Source organism: Canis lupus, chromosome 15, assembly GCF_011100685.1.
Source record: "Canis lupus familiaris isolate Mischka breed German Shepherd chromosome 15, alternate assembly UU_Cfam_GSD_1.0, whole genome shotgun sequence".
NCBI classification, from domain to species: Eukaryota; Metazoa; Chordata; class Mammalia; order Carnivora; family Canidae; genus Canis; species Canis lupus.
The window spans coordinates 13,370,386-13,394,008 of record NC_049236.1 but is presented as its reverse complement, the minus strand read 5'-3'; the positions used below and the strand labels follow the sequence as shown (position 1 = coordinate 13,394,008).

Genomic DNA, 23,623 nt, shown 5'->3' with positions numbered 1-23,623 from the left:
TCGCTCATTTTCTGCTCATTTCTTTTTGCCAAAAGCCGGTTTCCTCATACGGCTGTGCCAATCTGTCTCCTGGCCCCTCATGAGACTCAGGGTACACCAAATCAGCCTGGTTATAAAACTACAGGTTAACAAAGATTAACCAGATCTTTTTGGAGCATCATTTGACAGAAGATTAGACTGGTGTCTACTGTACCCCGGGCCCTTCTGGGCACCAGACCAAACTGGGTGGGCTTTGGAGTTTTTGAGTCCGTCAGCTTCCAGGCCTGATGCCTATGGCCCATAGGACCATGTGACTAGAATGAAGACTAGGGGCCAGGGGGTGGCCGACACAGCTGGGCCTGTGTGCTGCCAACTGCTTTGCTCTCGGGGGAGCCCTCCTTGACTCACAGCCTAGAGTTCCCCGCAGGTACCCGTGCATGCCCATACCCGTGCAGTAGACTGCATATCCACACACCGCTCCCAACTCCACAGCTCCCTCTGGGTGAAGGACTCCCGCCCCTCAAACCTCACCCACTCTCTGATTGGTAAGTCAGGGAGGGAGGCCGGTAAGGACGCAGCAAACACATCACTTCTTCTGTGCTTAGTATGGACCGTGGAAATGTACAGGTATTTAGCAAATTTTTTCCCCACTTTGGGCCAGCCTCAGCATTGGGCAAGAGAGAAGCCATGAATCCGATCTGAGTTCCTGGCCTCAGGTCTCACATTCTAGTGGGGACAACAGATGCTTGCACAGGTCAGTATTATACAGTCTACACAGTAGAGGGTCCACGTGGGAATCCACAGGAAGAGAGGCTGGGTTTCACTTTGGGGTTTGGGGGAGGGTGACAGGAAAGGCTGTCAGGATACGATGGCCTTTGAGTTGCGCCGAGATTGGATGAAGGGCTCCTCGGCCAGCAGAACTGCAGAACCAGAGGCACAAATGAGGGACAGGGCAGGAAATGGTGAACTGTCTGATGTCAAGCTAGACAGAGCACCTCAGTGGGTGGGGTGGGGGGGCTGGGGCAGGGGGATATAATTGCTGTCACTGCAGAGGGTCTTGTTTGGTTTATAACCAGGACTGAGAAACCTTCCCAGGGCTTAATGCTCCCCAACCCCTCCCTATACCCACCCAACATGTTGGATGGATTGGATAGCTCCTGGGGACCAGAAGACCACCATGTTTCTTGTTTGCTACTTGACCTCCCTGCTTTGTCGCACATTCAACTCCTTCAAACCAGCCTCCCTTGCATCACCTCAGGTGCTTGGAAGCATTCCACCTCTTCTCTCCCTGCTTACTCAAATCTCTTCCTGCAAGAACAGAGGAGTCCTGCTTGCTCCAGGGACACCCTCCTGCCCACTCCAGCCGGCTATGGCCTTCTTGGACCACCAAAGGTGACTGAGGTAACTCTGCACTTTCATGCAATGATCCCCTTTCCAGTAAATGCTTTGCTACATGCTGTATTAGGATGCTATTTTTACAAGAAATCCACTCAAGTCAGTTTAAACAAAGAAAGGGGAATTGATTACAAGGCACTTGGAATCTCAAGCAACCTAATGCAGGGAGGGACTTGACCGAGTGATCCGGGGGTGGCTTATCTCCCTTCTTCTGTCTCCACCTTTGTTCTGTTCTCTTCCCAGGCTGGCCTTCTCTGCCCTCCATCAGATGGGGCAACATGAGTGCTCACAGCACCTGATGTTCTGGCCACATGAAAAGAATCTCCAAATTCCCAAAAGAAGGTGATTGGCCCAACTGAAGCAGGTGTCCCAGTGTGGCCCAGTGGGCCTTGGAAAGGGGAATGGGGTCACAGCCTACTAACGTGGCTGCCCGGCTATTCCTCTGAGTGTGATTCCCCATAGTCATGGGGATCGGGGGCTGGGCTGTTCTGACAGAAGAACATGGTCACGAGCAGAGCAGACACCCCAGAGATGTCCATTACGTATCTATAACGTTGTGATTAAATGCTCATGACTATCCTACTCACCTACTCTGTGACTTCATGCTACTCCTTCCCCTCTTGGGCTGTGGTTACACTGTACACAGAGGAGGGGGAGGACTGAGAATTCTGCTGGGCTCCTAAACTCTCTGCGACTTTGGGCCAATGACTTACCCTCTCTGAACCTCTGCTTTCTCACCTGGGAGTAAGATGGGAGCAATGATATCCACCTCACAGAGTCCATTGTAAGACAGTACACATGAGCATGTGTGTGGGCTGGGTGCTGAGATGCTCCAGTAATGCTAGTGACGCTATAGATTTTTAATAATTAATTAATCAAAATATTTTATTTATTTATTCATGAGAGACACAAAGAGAGGCGGAGACATAGGCAGAGGGAGAAGCAGACTCCCTGTGGGGAGACCCTGATGCAGGACATCCCAGAACCCCAGGATCATGCCCTGAGCCAAAGGCTCAACCACTAAGCCACCCAAGCATCCCCTTACCATCATTTATAAGCCAGTATACCTTCCTCATTTCTTTTTTTTCCCCTCATTTTTCTTTTCTTTTTTTTTTAAAGATTTTATTTATTTATTCATGAGAGACCCACAGAGAGAGGCAGACATTAGGCAGAGGGAGAAGCAGGCTCCATGGAGGGAGCCCGACGTGGGACTCGATCCCAGGACTCCAGGATCATGCCCTGGGCCGAAGGCAGGTGCTAAACTGCTGAGCCGCCCAGGCGTCCCTTTCCTTTGCATTTTTCTTAAGTTGGTTTGAGTTGGTATCCTGTCACTTGCAAGCAGTGACTCCTGGTAATACCTCTCCCTCCCTGCGTAAGCCTCAGAATCCTTACCTATGAAACCCTGGGGCTGCAGCCTGTCCCTTCATGTCTGATGCTCTGTTACTGCATTCATCAATTTTGTCCTTTCATCCATGAGCAGTCAGTCAGCATCTACACGGCATCTGTTCTGTCCCTGGCCCCGTGTTGGATGCTGGGAGCCTCCTTAGAGGAATAACTCACACCAAGACGCACAGAGTCAGGAGGGAGCTGTGCAGGCCTCCAGTACTGAGTGTGGTAATGGCTGTGATGGAGGGAAGCATAGGAGCTGTAGGAAAGTCAGAGAAGGAGCCTGGGACCATTTGGAATGCTTGCGGGAGGAGGTGGCATGAGCTGAGTTTTTCAGATGGGGGTGGGAGCTGGGAAAGGAGAAAGGGCCTTTCCGGCAGAAGCAGCTAACTCTGTACAGGCCCAAAGGAGAATGAGGGAAAGTAGTAGCCCGGGGCTGGACAGAAGGGTCACAGGAGATGGATTTATTTGTATTTTCCACCCCTGTAACTTCTGCGGGGAGGAAAAAACAATAACAAAACCTCTGGTTTTTTTTTTAAGCTCAGAAAATCCCCAGGGTGGAGTCCCGAACAGGGATGAAAAGAAGTGACTCTTGACCACAGCAAAGCACTGGAGCAAATGATCCTTTCCCTAGGGGGCTGCCTCACTGGTCCTTGGCCCCTCGGGAGGCCGTGCTCGCAGTTGCATCCAGAGGCTGCTCCTAAGGCTGTTGGACCTGTCTAAAAATAGGAAGGCAGGGAGCCTAACACCAAGCAGACGGCAGAAGAGCAGCCCTGGGAGGAGCGCAAACATCTCCCCTCCTGGGAAACATACTCATTACATTCTGAGCAAAGGCGGTTCACAATGCATCCCGGAGAAAATATGCACTTATTGCCCCAAACATGCCAAAGCTCAACTAATGACTGCACGCCTGCTCCAAAGGCATAAACTATTCCAGATGCTACTTCTTGCCTCCGGGAGAGCCCTTCTTTCTTCCAGCCTGAGGTTCCGGACTCTTCCTTGGGGTCTAGTCTTTTGGGAGACATCGGGTCAGCTGAGGGTCTTGGGGTAGGTGATCACCTCTCTTGGCCTTATAGGGGTATTCTATAGGATCTTTGCCTTCATAGACCATTGTGGAGACTAGGTCTACCCGCCTGATGGGGGGGTGGTGGGGAGAAGGGTGCCGGGTGGGAAGCCAGGAGCCAGTGCTCTAGGTGATCTGGGTGGGGCAGGGGGGTAGGGGGGCAGGGGGATTCTGAACTTGAGTGTGTGTTCAGCTTCTGTATCTATCACGTGGCAATGAGTCTGCAGGGAAGCAGCACTTACGTTGAAAACTCAAAGTGCCAAACATACTCAGGGTTTGCTAGGCTGGATGGCATTGCAGCTTGGGCCCGTTTTTTATATTTAAACTTTATTCCCCCCAAATTTTCTTTCAGTGTCTGCCTAATGTTTCAAGGACCCAAGCTTACTGTAGGGTATCAGGTTCAATTTTCCCCCTATTATAAATAACACAGTGATGACCATCCTTGAACATGCATCATGGAGCACATCCCTCTGGATGAATTCCTGGCAGGGGAATCACTGAACTGAATAGTATGAACTATAGTATTACAGCTCAGGAGAAAGCATGGAAGGTCAGGCGTGATGCATGGAACTGCTGTGTTAGAGACGTTATGTAAGGCTCTGTCCTCAGGCCGGGCACACACACACACACACACACACACACACACACACACGGGGCTCTGTGAGTGGGAGCTAAGTGGCTACAGAGAAAGCACAGGTAAATGCCTGCTCCTCCTTTCCCTAGAAGCCCTCCTTCCCTGAGGTCTCCCAACAGCCACAAAAGAACATGTCAGTCTTGTCTGAGCTTTATTATTTCAATCACTGGAGACTTGCCATATGGTGGGCTCGTGAATGTTTAACAGCTGACTCTGGGTGGTGGTTGGGGTGGGGGGATGGTTAGGTTCTGATTTGTGGCATTTGCCCATTTCTGTGGTGTAAAACCTTCTGTTGTGGCCAATTTCAAACTGCCAACACGTCATGGAAAGCAGAGCTGGGGTGAGATGCACCCAATGCCACAGGCTGATCGGAGCTCACTTGTCTTTCCATCTGCCCATGGCTCCCTCTGGTCCCTCATCTTCCTCCTCCCCATTCACCACCGTCCCCCAGGCTCAACCAACTGAATATTTTGTGGGGAGGTGGATGTTGCTGAAGAATAAGAACATCCTCTGGGAGAATTCTCTAAAGGAGAAACTGAGGCTCAAGGGGGTCCAGATGACTGCCCCAGGTCACCCAGCTAGATGACCTTCCACTGGGTGTCATTCCCTGCTCACTGCTTGGGACACTTCTCAGATGGGAGCCCATGCTTCCTACTGTAGAAATACACTCATCCTCCTCCCCCTCCTCTTTGGGGACTCCTGTGCCCAGATCCACAAGAGCACGGGTCCCAGGCCTTGCCCTCCAGGAGCTGAGAGCCAAGTGGGGAGGCAGACACATGTGTGCGTTTTACACCAGGCAGAGGGGTGAGTGCCCTGTAGGAGCTCCTCTGTTCAGCATCTGCAGTCTGGGCTTCCACGCTTCTCTCTTCTCTCCCGGCAGCAGAACTTGTTGAGGACTTCTCTTGCTCCTTCCCTGGGGAACCCGTTTTTTTCCCCCAGTATCTACTCTTTCATGTAGCAACTCGTTTCATGGGCAAGTGAGCCATCCCCAGTTCTGGGAGTAGGTAAGTTCTGATCAGTCTTGGTCAAACCTGTAATTTATTCCTCCCTGCCACAGATTGTTTAGGGATGGGAAGTGATCCACTTCTGGCCAATGAGAGCTGAGGAGACACGGGGTGGGAGCAAGGGGCTGTGCAAAAAAAGAGACAGACAACCTCTCTTCTTCTGGATGCCTGCAACTCAGTGTTCTGGGTGTTGTGATTATTTTGTCGCCAGCCTGAAGATGAAGCCTACCCATGAGGGACAGCAGAGCCCAGAGAATCACAGAAAAGGGGAGCCAGAGTGCTAACTGCATCCTCCTTCTGACCTTCTTGTTAGGAAGAAAATATATTTCCTTCCAGCTTAAATCACTTTGAGTTGATGTTTTCTGTTACTTGAGGCCAAAAGCATCCTAAATGATGAAATACTTCCAGTCCATCATCTACATGCAAATGCAGTGGTTGTTATACAACAGGGATCGTATCACATCACTTCCTTTTTTCTTTTTTAAAATATTTTATTCATTTATTTGAAGAGAGAGAGACAGAGGAGGCATAAACAGGACAAGAGGCAGAGGGAGAAACAGGCTCCCCATTGAGCAGGGAGCCCAATGCAGGGGTAGATGGGGGGCTTGATGTGGGGCTCAATCCTGGGACTCCAGGATAATGACCTTAGCCAAAGGCAGCCACTGAACCCAGGCACCCAATCACATCATTTCCTGATTCCAGTCCTTCATTGGCTTCTTTAGGGAGTCTGACCAAATCTCTGTTCACTGTGTCCTCTCCTTGCCTCATGCCTACTCACCTCCCAGACGTCAGCCCCTGCGAGGAGAGCACTGGGTTGTCATCATTGTCTCCTGGTGCCTGGCATAGAGCCCACCACAAGGCAGGTGCTTAATAAACACTTGAATAAGTGCAGAGGAGCTGGGGGTGGGGGCAGGGGGACCAGTCAGGGTCCTAGGCTTCATTTCTGGCTTTGCACTGACCTGTTCTGGGACTTTTGGTGCATCTCTCCTCTGGACCTTAATATCCAAAAGTGTAGAGAAGGCATACTGTGGACTAAAGCAATAGTTTAAGAATTGGGATTCAAAATACCTCTCAGTGCCTCTATATAATAGCGATTATGCTTTCAGAATCCACTGATGCAAAGCTTTAAAATGCAGGTGTCACGGCAGCATCAAAGTCCGTTTGGAAAGCCTTCATACTGTGTGTGACACATTGTCTGTCCTCTTTACAGACAGCACTGTGTGCCACGTGGTTTCCAGATGCCTTCCTTGAGCGAGGGGGCCTGCAGGCTGGGAACACTGGCCTGGACCATCACAGAGCTCCTCGGGCACTGGGGGCTTGTGTGTCTGGCATGGGCCATACAGTTGTACCTCTCACTCAGGGTCACATGGCAATTATGGTGAATTCAGACTCACTCTTCTCCCGTCTGGGCTCCTTTGGCTCAGCCAGCCTGGCCGACAGCACCGGTCCCCTTCGGTGTCTCTGGAAATGAGAAGCAGGGAGGCCTGTGAGCCCTGAGATCGCCTAGGGTGGGGGGACAAGGTCGAAGGCAGAACACAGAACGCTGACAGCCTGAAATGACAGGGGACATACTTCAGATGCCGGGGGGCGTGGTTTAGGAGCGGCTGGAATTACACCCTCAGGGCTGAGCCAACATTGTCTGAGTCTCAGCCTGAACCAAGTCGGGACCCTGCAGAGGCAGGGACCGCGTGGGGGGTCTGGGGCTAGGGCTGCAGAGCTGAGCAGAGAGGCGGTGGAGGCGGGAGGCAGATCCCTAGCTGGAAACCAGGCACGGGGATCTTTTGCCTTTCCAGACACGTGTGTCATTTGTTTGTTTGTTCATTCATCATTCATTCGTTCAGCCAGGGACTCAGTCCCTCACCAGTGCTCACCGGGCTGTGCGGCCTGCAGCCTGGCACAGGGTCCGAGGAGGAGCTGGGCACAGACCGAGGGAGACACAGAGCATGGGCTCCGGTCTCTCTGGGTGGGGTCGGGCCAGTGGCCCTTCTGCCTGGGCAAGGGAGACAGAGGGGAAACAGGGGACTGTGTTCCAGCGAGTAAAGCGGTTATCTGTGTGAACGGTACTCGAGAGACAAGGAGTACACCCATCCACAGGCTGGGCAGAGGGAGCCTCAGAGGGAAGGATGGGATGTCCTGCTTATAAAGATCTTAGGAGGGATCCCTGGGTGGCGCAGCGGTTTGGCGCCTGCCTTTGGCCCAGGGCGCGATCCTGGAGACGCGGGATCGAATCCCACATCGGGCCCCCGGTGCATGGAGCCTGCTTCTCCCTCTGCCTGTGTCTCTGCCTCTCTCTCTCTCTCTCTCTGTGACTATCATGAATAAATAAATAAATAAATAAAAAAAGAAAATCTTTAAAAAAAATTATATAATAAAGATCTTAGGAGGGGATCCCTGGGGGGCTCAGCGGTTTGGCGCCTGCCTTTGGCCCAGGGCGCGATCCTGGAGTCCCAGGATCGAGTCCCGCGTCGTGCTCCCGCCATGGAGCCTGCTTCTCCCTCTGCCTGTGTCTCTTCCTCTCTCTCTGTGTCTATCATATAAATCAATCAATCTTTTTTTTTATTTTTTTTTATTTTTATTTATTTATGATAGTCACACAGAGAGAGAGAGAGAGGCAGAGACACAGGCAGAGGGAGAAGCAGGCTCCATGCAGGGAGCCCGATGCGGGATTCGATCCCGGGTCTCCAGGATCGCGCCCTGGGCCAAAGGCAGGCGCCAAACTGCTGTGCCACCCAGGGATCCCTCAATCAATCAATCTTAAAAAAAAAATAAAGATCTTAGGAGACGGAGGGGCTGGCTAGAAAAATAAAGGGGTCTGTATTTGTATCTAAAGCTGGCCAAGGGCAGCCCTGGTGGCTCAGCGGTTTAGCGCCACCTTCAGTGCAGGGTGTGATCCCAGAGACCCGGGATCGAGTCCCATGTCAGGCTCCCGGCATGGAGCCTGCTTCTCCCTCTGCCTGTGTTTCTACTTCTCTCTCTCTTTCTCTCTCTGAAGAAATAAATAAAATCTTAAAAAAAAAAATAAAGCTGGCCAAGTGGGCTGTGCTCCTTTCCGTTAGCAAAGGCTCAGAGTGGAGAGGACCTGGCACTGGGCTGAAAGCGGCTCTGGATAGAATGTGTGTGCATCGAGGGGAGCAGGCAGGGGGGCTGGTAAGGCAGCGGGGCGCAGACTCCCGAGGGCAGCGAGGGGGGGGAGGGGCTGAAGATGCTGCAGAGGGGGCATCGCACTAGCTGCTGAGTAGAGGTGGAATCAGAGGGGGAGGTTGGGAGAGCAGCCGGAAGGCTACTGGGCACAGTGAGAACTGGTATTGGCCTGAACGACGACCAGGACGGAGGGACGAGAGCAGAGCACGGATCTGAGAGAGGTTTCTGAGAACTGACGGGTCTGGGTGAGTGGAGGTGGTCGGAGGAGGAGACGGAGGGGCGCACAGGGATGGACGGGATGATGGCCAATTCCTGCACCGTGTGGCAGTGACGTTTAAGCCTCTGAGACGGATGGCTGGAGGGTCCCTCTCCGTCCTGGTCTAGAGCGAATGGGAACGAGGAGAACGATGCTCCCCCAGAGCCAGAGCCTTGGTTCATACCTCACTGTCAGCTCAGCGTCCCCCCTGGTGTCAGCCCCCAGCCTCTTCCCTCTGTAGTCTCTGCAGTCACACTGATCTCAACAAGGGATCTGACTGTGTCACTTCTCTGCTGAAAAACTTTCAAGCGCTACCTGTTGTCTCGAAAGATCTGAGCTCCTTAGACTGGCAAATAACGTCATCTACACTCTGACCCTGTCTACCTTTTCTGTCTCCATCCCTTGGCACCTTCTATTAGCCACAGTGAGCAATAACAGTAACAGCAACAACCACAAACAACAGCCGACATACAACATGGGGGCAGTGTCCTAAGGATGCTACATATATTTGCTCATGCAGTTCTCGATAGAAAAATATGGCAGGTCTTGGACTTCCCAGAGTGGGCCACATCCTCTTGCTTTCCGATCTCTGTACCTTCAGTTCGCTTGTTCCGGTACTCAGCTATCCTTCCAGCCAAGCAGTACACATCTATGGACCATTAGCTTATGCCAGGGATCCCAGGGTGAGGGAGACGTGTACCTGCCCTCAGTGCGTACAGTCTAGTGTGGGAGACACATCCACGGAGAGTCGATAGGGTAAGTGCAGTGACAGGACGGGTGCACAGAATGAGCCCTACTCCAGCCAGGGGCCTGCCAATCTGGGCTGCTGGAGCTCTGCCCCCTCCAGGAAGCTTCCCTGGCTTTGCCAACCTGGGTGAGGTCCCCCTTCTGTGCCCCTACTGTCCCTTCTAGGCCCACATCACACAGCGACCACCGTGCACAGGGAGCACACGTGAAGGCAGAGAGCACTCTGACTCAGCAGCCACCCAGCACCCGAGGCCGCCTGGACACAGACCCCTGGGATTCACTGAATAGAAGTGCTTGAAGGTTGAAGAATCACAGACGGGCCTCCTCCTCTTGGGTTGTTCTCTGCTGCTCTCCCCAGAGTCAGGCCTGACTTTTTTCCCTTTCCCGAGCCTTGGCTCGGGCCCCTGGCCCAGAGGGCACCCCACAGGGGTCAGGCTGGGGCTGCTGCCTTCAGTAACTAGTTCAGGAGCAGCCTAGCTAGAAAAGGCCACACCAGGATGGAGGCCCAAATACCCCTAGCCAGGCTGAAAGCCCTTGTCCCAGGCTCCGGAGGAGAAGGAGCAGTATTCTGGGCAGCTCTAGCCTTGGGGGGAAGAGGGAAGAGGCCCTGTGGCAGCCCTCAGAATCCTGGGGTGGTTGGGGTCGGGGGGTGTCCCTGAGAGCTTCTTTGGTCCCTGAGCCCCTCTGCACCCTCTGGGCTATGGGATCCGTGGCAGCTGTGATGAAGGGCTTAAGGAATAAATGACCTTAGAGTGGTCTCTAGGGGTATTTGAGGAATATTCCAGGAAGTCTTTCGAGGCCTGGTGACAGCTGAGGCTGGCCCCTTGGACTCTCGCTGGCTTAGCATAGCTCTTCCTCTCCAGAGCTCTGGAGTGGCAATCATGGGCCCTCCTTGAGGGGCTGCGACTCTCAGGGCAAGGACCTGAAAGGACTCTCCGAGTGGCTAGGAAGGCCTGGCCCCCACCCTCTGCTCCTTGCCTCGAAGCCCATCTTGGCTCTCCATGTCTCTGTAGGGGTGGGGCTGGGGGCAGGGAGCCTTGGGGGCTGATGCTAACAGCTTTGGACAGGGTGGGAATTTCCATTCCTATCTAGGGAGCCATCGAAGCTGTGTGCCCTGACCTGGGCCTTTGGCCTCCAAAGGGCAGTGGGAAGGCCGGCCCCAGGGCCAATCCCTGGCCATTAATCCCTCCTGCCAGCCTGAATATCCACCCAGCGTGGTCAGACAAAGGACTGCCCAGCCCAGCCACTGTGTTCCTCCCGCCCCAGGGGCTCCACTCAGACGCTGGGCTGCCTGGAATCCAGGCCCATGAGAAAGGGGCCGCCTTCACTGGCCATCTTATGCCCGGATGCTCAGCCGCATCCCGTCCGGCCCAGGGCCTGTGAAAAGAGGGCCCAGCCACGCTGAAAACACGGATTAGCCCTTGGGCCACCCCCTGACACCGGCCTGCTCGGCTCCGGGAAGCAGGCCCAATGGAGGGGGCCAGGCAGGCACAGAGAACTGGAAAAGTCTGGGTTCTCACCCCTTTGGCCCCATTCCCTGCCCCCACCCTCCCCAGGATTAGCCTAGCCAAGTGCACATTCAGTATCATTTATTGAACATATACTATGTCCCAGGCTCTACACATGGATTGGCAAAGTGAAGGTACAAGAAAATTGCAGTCAGCCGTGGGAGGTAATAAGAGCCACTCTCCATACTCTGAGCCCCACAGCAAAGCTGTAGGTGTGAGACAGAGGCTGTGGTAGGGCCTCAGAGGGCCTCCAACCCCAAGTCTGAGAAAGACTGTGGCTCTGGTTCTGTGCCTGAGTCCAGCTGCAGGATTCTGTTGCACCTGGTTGAGAATATGTGGGCTCTGAAATCAGTTGTTGGGCTGCCGCTCTCCCTCCCTTCCTGGCTTAATACTGGAAATGCCAACTGGGGAGCAGGAAAAAAAATCCCCTGTCACCAAGTGCCATTGGGGGCCAGGGACCTTGCATACGTGATCTCATCTGAGTCTTGTTAACACTATGGACAGGGCTCATTATTGCTCCCATTTGGCAGGTGAGGAAACTGAAGCTCCAATGAGCAACTGGCCTGTGCTGGGCCAGTAGAACACAGCGTGGAGAGGGCACAGAGGGGGTAACTGGCATACCAGGCTGATCCTCACGGTGGAAGGGTTGAGGGGTCATCTCTCGGTCGCTGAGTGTCACCTCCCCCTTCCCCTCTGCTTCTACAGCCCTGTCTGCCTACCTCTCTCATAGTTGTAAATGTGTGTCCATCTCCCCAGCAGATCAAGAGTCTCTTCATCTCCGTCTTCCCTGAGCGTTGGCAGAGGGCCTGGCGTGGAAGTACTCAGTGAGTGACGTGGGCTGAACTGAGGCCAGGAGACCGAAGGAGGGGTGGACTGAGGGTCCCGGGGCACCGACAGGACTCGCAGGTCCTGGGATGGAGGGAGTGATGGGGGAAGGAGGAGCCCAAGATGAGGGTCATTGTTTCTGTGCTGGGTGGCGAGGGGCAAGGGCCCACTTGCTGATATGGGGTTGGGAGCGCACTGGGTTGAGGCTGATGTCCAGTGGACGCTGGATATGCTGACCTGGAGGTCAGGAGCGGTCCGGCATCAGCTCTGCAGCCAAAGTTATTGAGACCTGGATGACTTCAGCGTCATGGTGCTAGTGCTCCGGACTCGGGTTAATTTTAGCCCTGCTACCTACTAGCTGTGCAAAGTCGGGTAGGTCCCTTGGCCTCCCCAAGCCCTAGTTTCCCTCTCTGCGAAACAGAGATTGTAACAGCGCCGACCTCACAAAGTGTTTGCACTGAAGTGAGGTAATGAGTGTGATGCGTTTGCCACCAATGAAACACTCAGTAATGGTGGCTGTCACATTATGGAGCTGGAGAGTGGGGGCCTTGAGTTTCCCCTCTGGATCTGGAAGCCCTAGGCCACAGGCCTGCTTAGCTAGCTTTGGTTATTTGTACCCCACTGCTCCCACATCAGGGCCAACTGGGATGAGGCATCTAGAGCCCCAATTTAGGAAGGCCCTGGCTCTCAGGTGCCAGTCCTGCACTTGCACCACTCCGAGGGTGAGTGCCCCCTTAAATTTAGGCCGTGGGCACTTTGCTTGCCTCACCTACCCCAGCCCTGCTCCCTTGATCTTGCCTGTCCCCCAAGACCAGCCTCTTTAAGGCAAGCCTTTTTCACCCTTTGGTTCCCTTCCAGCGACAGCTGGCTCTCCTGTCACCTTGGAGAGATTTCCTGAAATAAGCTCAGGGAGACGTGACCTCTAGATGGTGGTGGTAGGTGGTATTTCCCAGAGTGAGTTTTTAATAAAAAACTGCTAAGACACCTCCACCTCCACCCCCGTGGGATGTGAGTGGCATTTCTGGGTCAGTAAGCAGTTTTGTCAGACTTTTGGGCTGTGGAAGCACTTGGGGGCTCTCTCTGACCCAGCAACTGGTCCTTGGAACTTTGGGTTGTGTAGGCCTGTGTTTTGTGCATCTCCACAGTGTGTATGCTGGGGGCGGGGGTGGGGGGGAGAGAGAGAGAGTGTGTGCAATGAAAGGGGAGCCCTTTCTCTAGAACAGAAGGGGCGCGGAGAGGAGGCAGCTGAAAGGCAACTGCAAGTTACAGAGTTTCTGGAGGCCCTGGATTTTAAAGCAGCCAGTCACGTGGTTCTCAAATAGGCCAGTTGGATCACTTTTTAGGGTTCTGTTTTTTCAAAGGATGCTTCCAAATGGCTTGGGCAGGACAGGGTTGAGTGGGAGATAACAGAGAGAGGAGCTGGCGACCCTGAGCCACCAGACATCCTCTCCTGAGACAGAGCTGGCCTTCCGGCTCTGCCATTCCTCCTACCCTACGCTCTTAATGTCCAAGACCAGCATGGTGTCAGGACCACCCCCTCCCCAAAGCCTGGCAGGGTGGTCCTGGGTGGCTCTCATCTGTGCCCCAGCTGGGGTGGGGAGGGCCTGGGGGAGGCTAGGAGAGAGTGACGGAGGGGACAGGACCCGGAGGAGCATAATGGGGTGGGGGCCCCAAAGAGTACACAGCGGCGTGGGCGGATTTGTGATTAGCACTGACCCAAACAGGAGGGGTTGCGGGGGAGGCGGCAGGGGGCCCGACCCAACGAGGGTGGGGAGGGGATGAGGCCGGGTCTGGAAGGACTGAGGGAGAGGCCGAGGGAGGGGCGACGTGTAGGTGGCGCGGGCTGTGCGCCTGGTTAGTGGGGGCGCCGGGGAAGCGGGGGGCGGGGCGGGGCGGCGGCCGCGGCCATATAAGGCGGACCCGAGCGGCGCGGGAGGGAGGGCGGCCGTCCGGGGGACCGAGGGGGACCGAGGGGGACCGAGGCCGGGCGCAGCGCCATGGAGCCGCCCGCCGCTTTCCCGGGCTTCCCGGCCCTGCCCTCGGTGGCGCCGTCGGGGCCGCCGCCGTCGCCGCTGGCCGGGGCCGAGCCGGGGCCGGAGCCCGCGGGCGCGGGGGCGGGGGCGGGCGCGGGGGCGGGCGCGGGGGCGGGCGCGGGGGCGCGCGGGGAGCCGGTGCCCGGCCCGGGGCGGCGGCGGCGGCGGCCCCTGCAGCGCGGGAAGCCGCCCTACTCGTACATCGCGCTCATCGCCATGGCCCTGGCGCACGCCCCGGGCCGCCGCCTCACGCTGGCCGCCATCTACCGCTTCATCACCGAGCGCTTCGCCTTCTACCGCGACAGCCCGCGCAAGTGGCAGAACAGCATCCGCCACAACCTGACGCTCAACGACTGCTTCGTCAAGGTCCCCCGCGAGCCGGGCAACCCGGGCAAGGGCAACTACTGGACGCTGGACCCCGCGGCCGCCGACATGTTCGACAACGGCAGCTTCCTGCGGCGCCGCAAGCGCTTCAAGCGCGCCGACCCGCCCGCGCCCGCCGCCGGCCCGCCGCCCTGCCCCTGCCCCTGCCCCTGCGCGCCCCCGCCCGCGCCCCCGCTGCCCGCGCCCGCGCCCCCGCCCCCGCCCCCGCCCCCGCCCGCGCGCCTCTTCAGCGTCGACAGCCTGGTGAGCCTGCCGCCCGAGCTGGCGGGGCTGGGCGCCCCCGAGCCGCCCTGCTGCGCCGCGCCCGACGCCGCCTTCCCGCCCTGCGCGGCCGCCGCCTCCCCGCCGCTCTACCCGCCGGGCCCCGAGCGCCTGGGGCTGCCCGCGCCGCGCCCCGGCCCCGGCCACGGCCCCGGCCCGCTGCCTGCCGAGCCCCTGCTGGCGCTGGCCGGGCCCGCCGCCGCGCTCGGCCCGCTCGGCCCCGGGGACGCCTACCTGAGGCAGCCGGCCTACGCGCCCGGGCTCGAGCGCTACCTGTGAGCCCCGCGCGCACCTGCCGCCCCGGCCGCTCCGCCCGCCCCGCGCGCACCTGCCTGCCGCCTACGCGCCCGGGCTCGAGCGCACCCGCCGCCCTGGCCCGCCCCGCCCGCTCCGCCCCCCGCGCACCTGCCGCTCCGCGCGCACCTGCCGCCTACGCGCCCGGGCTCGAGCGCTACCTGTGAGCTCTGCGGCCGCCCGCCCCGCGCGCACCTTTCGCCCCCGTGCACACCTGCGGCGCCCCGCCCCCCGCGCACCTGCCGCTCCGCCCCCCGCGCACCGGTCGCCCCGCGCGCACCTGCCGCCTACGCGCCCGGGCTCGAGCGCTACCTGTGAGCCCCGCGGCCGCCCGCCCCGCGCGCACCGGCCACCCCGCGCGCACCTGCCGCCTATGCGCCGGGGCTGGTGCGCTACCTGTGAGCTCTGCGGCCGCCCGCCCCGCACGCACCGGCCACCCCGCCCCGCGCGCACCTGCCGCCTACGCGCCCGGGCTCGAGCGCTACCTGTGAGCTCTGCGGCCGCGCGCACCTTTCGCCCCGTGCACACCTGCCGCCCCGCCCCGCGCGCACCGGCCACCCCGCGCTCACCTGCCGCCTATGCGCCGGGGCTGGAGCGCTACCTGTGAGCTCTGCGGCCGCCCGCCCCGCGCGCTCCCGCCGCCTGTGAGCCCCCCCGGGAGGGCCCCCCCCGCGCACCGTCTCGGCCCCGCCGCCCGCGGGCTCCCTCCCGCCCCAGCTTCTGGTGAGCCCCCCGCCCTTCGGAAGCCAGACCTTCGCTCCCCAGCCGCCGCCTCGCCCGGCTCCTAACTTCGTCCGCCTTCTCTCTGTGTGTTTTCACCACACGTTAGAGGTCAGACTCCCGGGTTCCCGACTCCCTGGCTGCCTTCCCTCCGTTTCCCCCCAAGTTCGCCACCACCCCCAACTTCCTTACTGGGAGAGCGCGCCGCTTCCGCACGGACACGCCTGGCTGCGCCCTTCCAGCCCCGGAGGACGGGTCTTCGAGATCTCCGAGACCAGCGGTACCAGGGGCGCCTGACTGAAGTCGGGGCTAGCGGCCTGCCCCACCATCTGGAAAACGTAGGACTTATTGGGTCATTATTTTTTTAATTAAAGCCGGTTTGATTAAAAAGAAACAAGAAACTTTCCTCTGGGCTCCGTGTGCTGGCTGGTGACTTGGGGAGTGGTCTGGGGAGACGGGATGGGTGCGGTGCAGGCTCTCGGGTTGCCAGGGGGTGAGCCCCTTGTCAACTATCAGGCAGAGAGGTTCACGGAGTAGGACTAGGATGTGATTAAGCCACAGCTGTGCACATAGTGGGCCTAGTAAAATGCCACCACCTGCTGCATCCCGGAGCCACAGAGATGAGACGGCGTGTGAACAGGATTGTATCTGGCTAGAGGTTTGCTGTGTGAGATTGTTCCCAGCTCCCATGGATAAGGGAGCACTGACCACTCCTCTGACAAGTACTTAGTGAACTATCAGGCACTTCTGGATGGGTGGGGACGAGACATGACCAATCAGTCCTCAGAGAAATGAGATAAGGGCTCTAGAGCTTTATATTCAAACTGTGGCCTACAGACCTCCAGCATCACCCTGGAGCTTGTTAGAGGTGCACAATCTCTGACTGCATCTCAGGCCCGCCCAGTCATCAGATTCTGCATTTTAAAGGCGTTGCCAGGTGCTCAGTATGCACAGTACTCTGAAAGAAAGGCTTTGGCTTTGGAAAGCCAAGGCTGGGGGCTCAATTTAAAAGGCTAAAGCTCCCTGCTTGAAGGAAGGGGTGCCATGAACCACACGTTTCCCCACTGGACTTCTGGAGCTGGACTCTGCATCCTCATCCACGCCCCATTTTATCCACCTTGCTAGATCTGAGCTGAGGCAGAGGGACCCTGAGCCGCTTACTGACTGTCCCCAGCACCACGGACAGGGCAGCACCAAAGAGAGACTCCGAGGGTGCAGCTCTAGGGGGTTGGCCTTTGACCCTGTCCTGCTCCCTAGTGCTGACCTAAATGCTAAGCATCAGGCTCTTCCAAGCTCTCCTACCTCAGGACTGCCAATCTAGTGGGGCCTGGATTGGGTGTCAGGGAAGGGGATCGTGTGTCTTGAGTCCAGGGTGAACGTGATTTCCATGTTGGATGTTGGATGTACCTAGAGCACCTCTATTGGTTACAAGAATTTAAAGTTCTTTAGTGGTGCTGGAGGGTGAGGGTGGAGACTCAGCAGCTTAGAGCAGAGAAAGGGCAGGAAATGTGAGAAGGCAGGGAAGGGCCTCTTTGGTGGTACAACACTGGGTACAGTCTGGTATGAAATGCCCTGAGGAGATACCCTCCTGTAGCGCTTAACCCCTCCGAGCAAGAGTCAGAGCTAACTTGCCTGAAGCGTAGCAGCCCTTCATTTAATATGCTGACTGACCGACTCTCTGGTGTCTAATGTTGGGCCTGACTTACTGACTAATGACTGGGTTGACAGTCCTTTGGCACCTTCTTGGTCTTTCCCACGTGCAGTCCCTGCAGTGACTTGCAAAAGAGATGGAGGTAGAGGCTATTTCCCCACTTACCGGATGAGAATTGCCCCTCTTGGAGCCCAAGAGGCAGCAAATATCCAGCTTGTCTGTCCTTCCTTCCTTCCTTCCTTCCTTCCTTCCTTCCTTCCTTCCTTCCTTCCCTTCTTTTCTTTTTCTATCCTTTCTTTCTTTCTTTCTTCTTTTTCTTTCATTTATTTTACTCTTTAAAAAAAAAGACTTCATTCATGAAAGAGAGAGAGAGAGGCAGAGAGAGAGAGAGAGGCAGAGACACAGGCAGAGGGAGAAGCAGGCTCCATGCACCGGGAGCCCGACGTGGGATTCGATCCCGGGTCTCCAGGATCATGCCCTGGGCCAAAGGCAGGCGCCAAACCACTGAGCCACCCAGGGCTCCCAAGCTTGTCTGTTTTCTAAGAAGTAGAGCACCACAAACATCAAAATGTAAACTTCCTTCCGTTACACATAGTGTTACAGCCCCTCCTCCTGCCTCAGAGCACCTCTTGGTAAAATCCTTCCAAACCCAAGCACTTTCCAGGGCAGGGGAGAACCCTTCTCAGGCTGTTGAAGCCAGAAAGCACCTTGTGAGCTCTGATTTCCATTCTTGCCACAGCCCTGCAGATCTCTGACCCTGGGATCTTAGAACTCTGAGGACCAGGCGGGAAATGTCTGTACAGAAACAGTAGAAAGGTCACTGCCGAACTGGAAAATCAGACTTTATTTTTTTAAAAAAGAATTTATTTATTCATGAGAGACACCAAAAGAGAGGCAGAGACAGAGGGAGAAGCAGGCTGAGAGGAGCCTGATGTGGGACTCGATCCCAGGATCCTGGGATCATGCCCTGAGCCAAAGGCAGACGCTGAGCCACCCTGGTGACCTGAGACTATTTTTTTAAATACCTCTTGAATCTTCCTTTATTCAACAGCATCAAGCGCTTGCTATGCACCGGGCCCCGTGCTAGTAGCCTCCTAGGCCAATGCAGAATCAGATTGGAGACTGTTGATGCCCTCAGAGGATATGCTCTATGTCAGAGTGCCCTAAGAATTTTGATATTTTGGTAGACCAAAATTTAGGGGGAAATTTTGCGCATCTGAAATTAAGATGATGATTTTAGTATGGGAAGCTAAATGTACACTTTGACAATGAAATTTTTAGGTCAAAGCTGTACCTTTGTAGACTTATTTCCGGGGGGGTTGAGGAAGAGGGGACTGAGACATGGTTATATGGATTGAGTATGCACGGTGTATGGGAAGGCTGGGAAGGTGGCTCAGAGTTATGGAAATGAGGGGGGTGCATGTTTTTGCAGGAGGATTAAGGCAGGTGACAGTTCTGAGTTCCTTATGGGAATGTATAGGTGAGCTGAGGGGGCTGCCCCCAGACTTAAGGGAACTTGGGACACTGGAAGGATGGCTCTGGGCCCAGAATGGTGCTGAGCTGCTTAGAAGGTCTGTCAGACCCAGTTCAAGAAAGTGGCTACCATCACCCCGCCACAGGGAAAATTGAGTACATAGGAAAGTGACATCCTTGGAAGGCACACAGGTAAGCAGATCAACAGAGAGGCTGCTTTGGGCAATTTTTCAGGCCTGTGGGCTTCACTTGGGAAGGCAGAGGAAAAAATGCACAACATAGAAAAACCCTTTACTATTAGGGACGAGGTTGGTTTTAAGCCCATGAGAAGTACCTCTCTGGGAGATGAGGTTGGGGAGGATTTTGCAAGATACAGGCTACAGTGTCTTCTTTTAAACAGAAAAATTCTGTGGACTCCCAGCATTGACCTTAACTTTTTGTTATAATGTCATTTAGTATGTGCAGGCACAAAATCCTTATACTTATATCTCTTATGTAACTGTAAAACAAAAATTTATTCACAAATTCAATTCAAATAGACCTACAAAATAAAAATTCATATTCATAACATTAATCAAATGTAAAAGAAGATATAATTTTGCTGAAACTAAATAAATCACTTGCCCCATAAATGTGGCCTTGCCTGCTCCATCACAGGTCTTTTGGATTTGGTGCCTTGAGCTGTGATGACTAAATTCATCCACCATTGTTTTCCTCTTTTTCCCCCAATGCAGGGCTTGAACTCATGACTCTGAGATTAAGACCTGAGCTGACAAACATTCTATGGTTTCATTCATACAGGGAATATAAAAAATAGTGAAAGGGATTAAAGGGGAAAGGAGAGATGAGTGGGAAATATCAGAGAGGGAGAAAGAACATGAGAGTCTCCTAACTCTGGGAAATGAACAAGGGGTGGTGGAAAGGGAGGTGGGCGGGGAGACGGGGTGACTGGGTGACGGGCACTGAGGGGGCACTTGACAGGATGAGCACTGGGTGTTATGCTATATGTTGGCAAATCGAACTCCAAAAAATAATAATAATAATACAAAAAAAAGAAAAAAAAAGACCTGAGCTGAGATCAAGAGTTGGATGCTTAACAAAGTCACCCAGATGCCTTCCTACTGTTTTCTTTTCAATGAAGTGCAAGTATTCCTTCACATGGCAGGCCATGCCACCAACTGGCCCCAATACAGCATTTACTTATAAAGTCTACATTGTTTTTTGCTTTATCTCAAGATTAAAGTACTACTTGACAATATGTAAACGAAGACTCTAAATATCAGGCCTCTGATACTTATATCAGGAGGTCATGTAAGTGGTTCATTATATGCTTATATGAATGTGTTTAAGATCACTATTTTTTAATTAAATGATTTCTTATCATTAAAAAAATTTTTAATTTAAATTCAATTAATTAACATATAATGTATGATTGGTTTCAGAGGTAGAGGTTAGTGATTCATCAGTCTTATACAACCCCCAGGGCTCATTACATCACTTGCCTTCCTTAACATCCATCACTCAGTTACCCTATCCCCCCACCCACCTTCCCCTCCAGCAACCCTCAGTTTGTTTCCTATGATTAAGAGTCTCTTATGGGTTGTCTCCCTCTCTGGGACAGGGATCTTTTATTTTTTTTAAATTTTTTCCCTCTCTTCACCTATGCTCTTCTGTTTTGTTTCGTAAATTCCACATGGGTGAGATCATATGGTAATTGTCTTTCACTAATTGAGTGATTTCACTTAGCATAATATCCTCTAGTTCCACCTACCTCATTGCAAATGGCAAGATTTCATTTTTTTTGATGGGGCTGAGTAATATTCCATTATATATGTGTGTGTGTGTGTGTGTGTATATATATATATATATATATATATATACCACATAAGATCACTATTGAAATGAAAACACAACATTCAAAAATGTTCATAAATTCCTACATGTATAAGAATATGTTCCTGGACCACATTTTGAATGTAGCCCTTGAAAATTTAAAAATGCTTATCTTTCAGGTTAGAGGAAAATTGAAACTACAGACTATAAATTAATAAAGGTGAGAATAGTACATATTAAAATCCATAGGATGTAGTCAAAGCTGTGCTCAGAGGAAATTTCATAGCCCTAAGCATGCTATTAGAGGAGATCTGGGAGACCAATGCAAAGGCTACTGCAGTATCCAGGCAGTGAAGGACGGTAGCTTGGTGGAGGTAGCAGTGGCAATGGTAGAAAATAGGTATACAAAGGTACAGAAACAATTAGCCATTGGCTAAAATCTTCCTATTTCACAGAGGTTACAAACTTTTGCACATAATCATAGCCTTGTGTCAACTCTGAAAGCTAGGGGCGGTCCTTCGATTGGTAGACAACCTGGTCTGGCTTGACTGATTTAAGGAGTGACTAATCTTGGTAGACCCATAGTACAGAAGAAACAGAAAACACTGTCAGAAACTGTTCCTCCATTGCTCCCAGCAGAGAGCACTTAGGCTAACTGATTTTGCCTGTGAATTCCACCAAACTATAAAGAAACCTTTTTTTTTTCTAATTATATAAATTTTTCCAGAACACAGAAGAAATGGAAGTCATTCCAATTCTATCTACTTAATTACATTTTCTTTTTAAAAAGATTTTATTTATTCATGAGAGACGCACAGAGAGAGGCAGAGACAGGCAGAGGGAGAAGCAGATTCCCTGCGAGGAGCCCGATGTGGGACTTGATCCCAGGACCCCTGGATCACGCCCTGAGCCAAACCACTGAGCCACCCAGGTGTCCCTTAATTATGTTTTCAAAGCCTGATAAGGGATGAGAATGCAAAATATAGCCATTCTCACATATGAAAGCAGATTCAAAGTTCCTCGATGAAATAGCAAGTTGAACCTAGTAGTGTATTACAGAAAAGGCATAATCCAGTACAGTTTATTCCTGGAATGCAGGGTGACATTATTAGAATTATCAGCTCCCACTTACAGGATATGAAATTGGGGCTCATAAAGATTAAGTGACTCGCTCAGGTCAAGTTGCAAAGTCGCTGACTCAGAACTTGACTCTTGGTACACGTGACTTCAAAGTCCTCTGCCCCTGAGGAAGAGGAAGTGAAACTTGCCTCAAAAGCCCCCCAAAATTCCATCCCCCTCCCCCCACAGTCCTGATCTTGAAAGGTCACCTTCCAAGCCAGGTGACAAGTTTTCAGTTCCTCTTTCTTTCCGTCTTCTACTTCCTCTGCTTCTGGACTCCCCCACTCAAACCCGGTTCCCCCCACTCCCCTCCTCTCTCCCCCTCCCCTCACCAATTTTGTGGAGACAAGAGCGCCACCTGTTGGCCACTCTGTAGGCACCTGCCGGGAATCCACTTGGATGCTATTTTGAGCTGGGAGTGGCTTCTGTTGCTGCAAGTCACTTGCTCCAGGGAGGAACCCAGCTGCTTGGTGTGGGAGAGGAAAACTGGCCCTCACTACCTCGCCTGTCAAGTGCTCCCAATGTCCTGTGGTCCCCCATCCTTCTTGGCAGCCCTTGGCAGCTGCCCCATTGTAGGGAGGCTTGGAATGGGGTAGGCAGTCCCAGCTGCCAAGAATTGGTCTATTCTGTGAGAGGGAAATAGAGAAAACCTGCTGGGCTGAGGTCTGGAAATCCGAGGTCTGGTCAAGCACTCAGGCAACCCTTTCCTTTTTCTTTCTTAGCATTTCCCACCACTTGCCAAGCTCTGGGATTGTGTATTCCTCCCCAGCTGAGGACTCCAATGAATCCAACACGGTCCTGCTCGGAGAAGTCATATACAGGTGGATGGCAATGTAGTATGCAGAGTGCTAACAGGATGAGGGGGCTCACAGGTCACCAATTCAAGCCTCTGCTCTGAGCTCAGCCTCAGTCTCTTCTGAAAGAGGGAAGATGTGCCTTGCCCCCTCTGCCAGGGTGATATGGCTTTTGTAACTGCTAAAGCCATTGTGATGGTGGGTGAGGCTCTTCTACCCTGTGTCCCTTATTGGGCAGCCTCGCTAGGGCTGGACACCCTGGGGTTTGGCGGGGCTTGAGGTTCCAGGGGTGGAGGAGAATGAGAGACCAGAGGCTTGCACCCTGCTCAAGGGATAGGCAGGTCCCACCTGTAGCACCAGACTGGCTCCCTGACTGGGGCAGGGCCTGGGCTTGGTGGGATTCACAAGGAAGGCTTCCTGGAGGAGATGAGCTGGCTTGGCGTTTTGTTTTGTTTTAAAGATTTTATTTATTTGTTCATGAGACAGAGAGAGAGAGGCAGAGACACAGGCAGAGGGAGAAGCAGGCTCCCTGCAGGAAGCCTGATGTGGGACTCCATCCTGGGACCCCGGGATTACACCCTGAGCCGAAGGCAGACACTCAACTGATGAGCCACCCAGGGATCCCTGGTTTGAGGTTTTGAAGGAAAGGAGAAAAAAAAAAAAAAAAAAAAAGAAAGGAGAAGGCCTGTTATTCCAGTTTCTATGAATCTCCATTTCCTGCGTCCCACTCCCTGTCCAGCCTGGCAAAGTCGGGCTACCTTCAAAGCAATGTAGGTGGGACCAAGACAGGAGGCAGAGACAGGGACGGGAAGAGAAGAGCAAAAGGGTAAGGTAGAAAGGCTGAGGTCCTAGCTGGCAGGCTCGCCTCCTTCCCCACCTGATGGGCGACAGGCCAGCCACAGGCATGGGCTGGATGGGGCTTGTATGTCCCTCCCTTGTATGTATAGCCACCAGCCATATTTTCAGGTTGGAGCCCACAGAAAGTGTTGAGCACATAGTTACAGTTTTTATTACTCATATGTTCAACCTACACAGCCTTATTCATCCAGATGATTCCACTGTTTGCTTTAAACTATTTATTCAGGGACGCCTAGGTGGCCCAGTGGTTAAGCGTCTGCCTTTG

The 23,623-nt window shown here is 53.9% G+C and overlaps 1 protein-coding gene and 1 long non-coding RNA gene across 3 annotated transcripts; one reads left to right on the top strand and one right to left on the bottom strand.

Moving 5' to 3' along the window:
• Positions 1 to 4,155: 4,155 nt before the first annotated feature.
• On the bottom strand, positions 4,156 to 13,807 carry LOC119869333. 2 transcript variants are annotated; one of them, XR_005370258.1, is made up of 4 exons: positions 12,176 to 13,793; positions 11,833 to 11,919; positions 6,421 to 6,922; positions 4,156 to 6,256 (listed from the first exon to the last, which is right to left on the bottom strand). It is a non-coding gene; the product is annotated as an uncharacterized LOC119869333 (long non-coding RNA). The 2 variants fall into 2 exon arrangements; XR_005370257.1 differs by having other exon boundaries at positions 4,163 to 6,922; positions 12,176 to 13,807.
• Positions 13,808 to 13,890: 83 nt separating this feature from the next.
• On the top strand, positions 13,891 to 14,895 carry FOXE3 (forkhead box E3; the record flags this gene model as incomplete). Its single annotated transcript, XM_038557637.1, has 1 exon — positions 13,891 to 14,895. A coding segment is annotated over one exon (1,005 nt), but the record flags the coding sequence as incomplete, so codon positions are not given.
• Between the last annotated feature and the right edge of the window lie 8,728 nt (positions 14,896 to 23,623).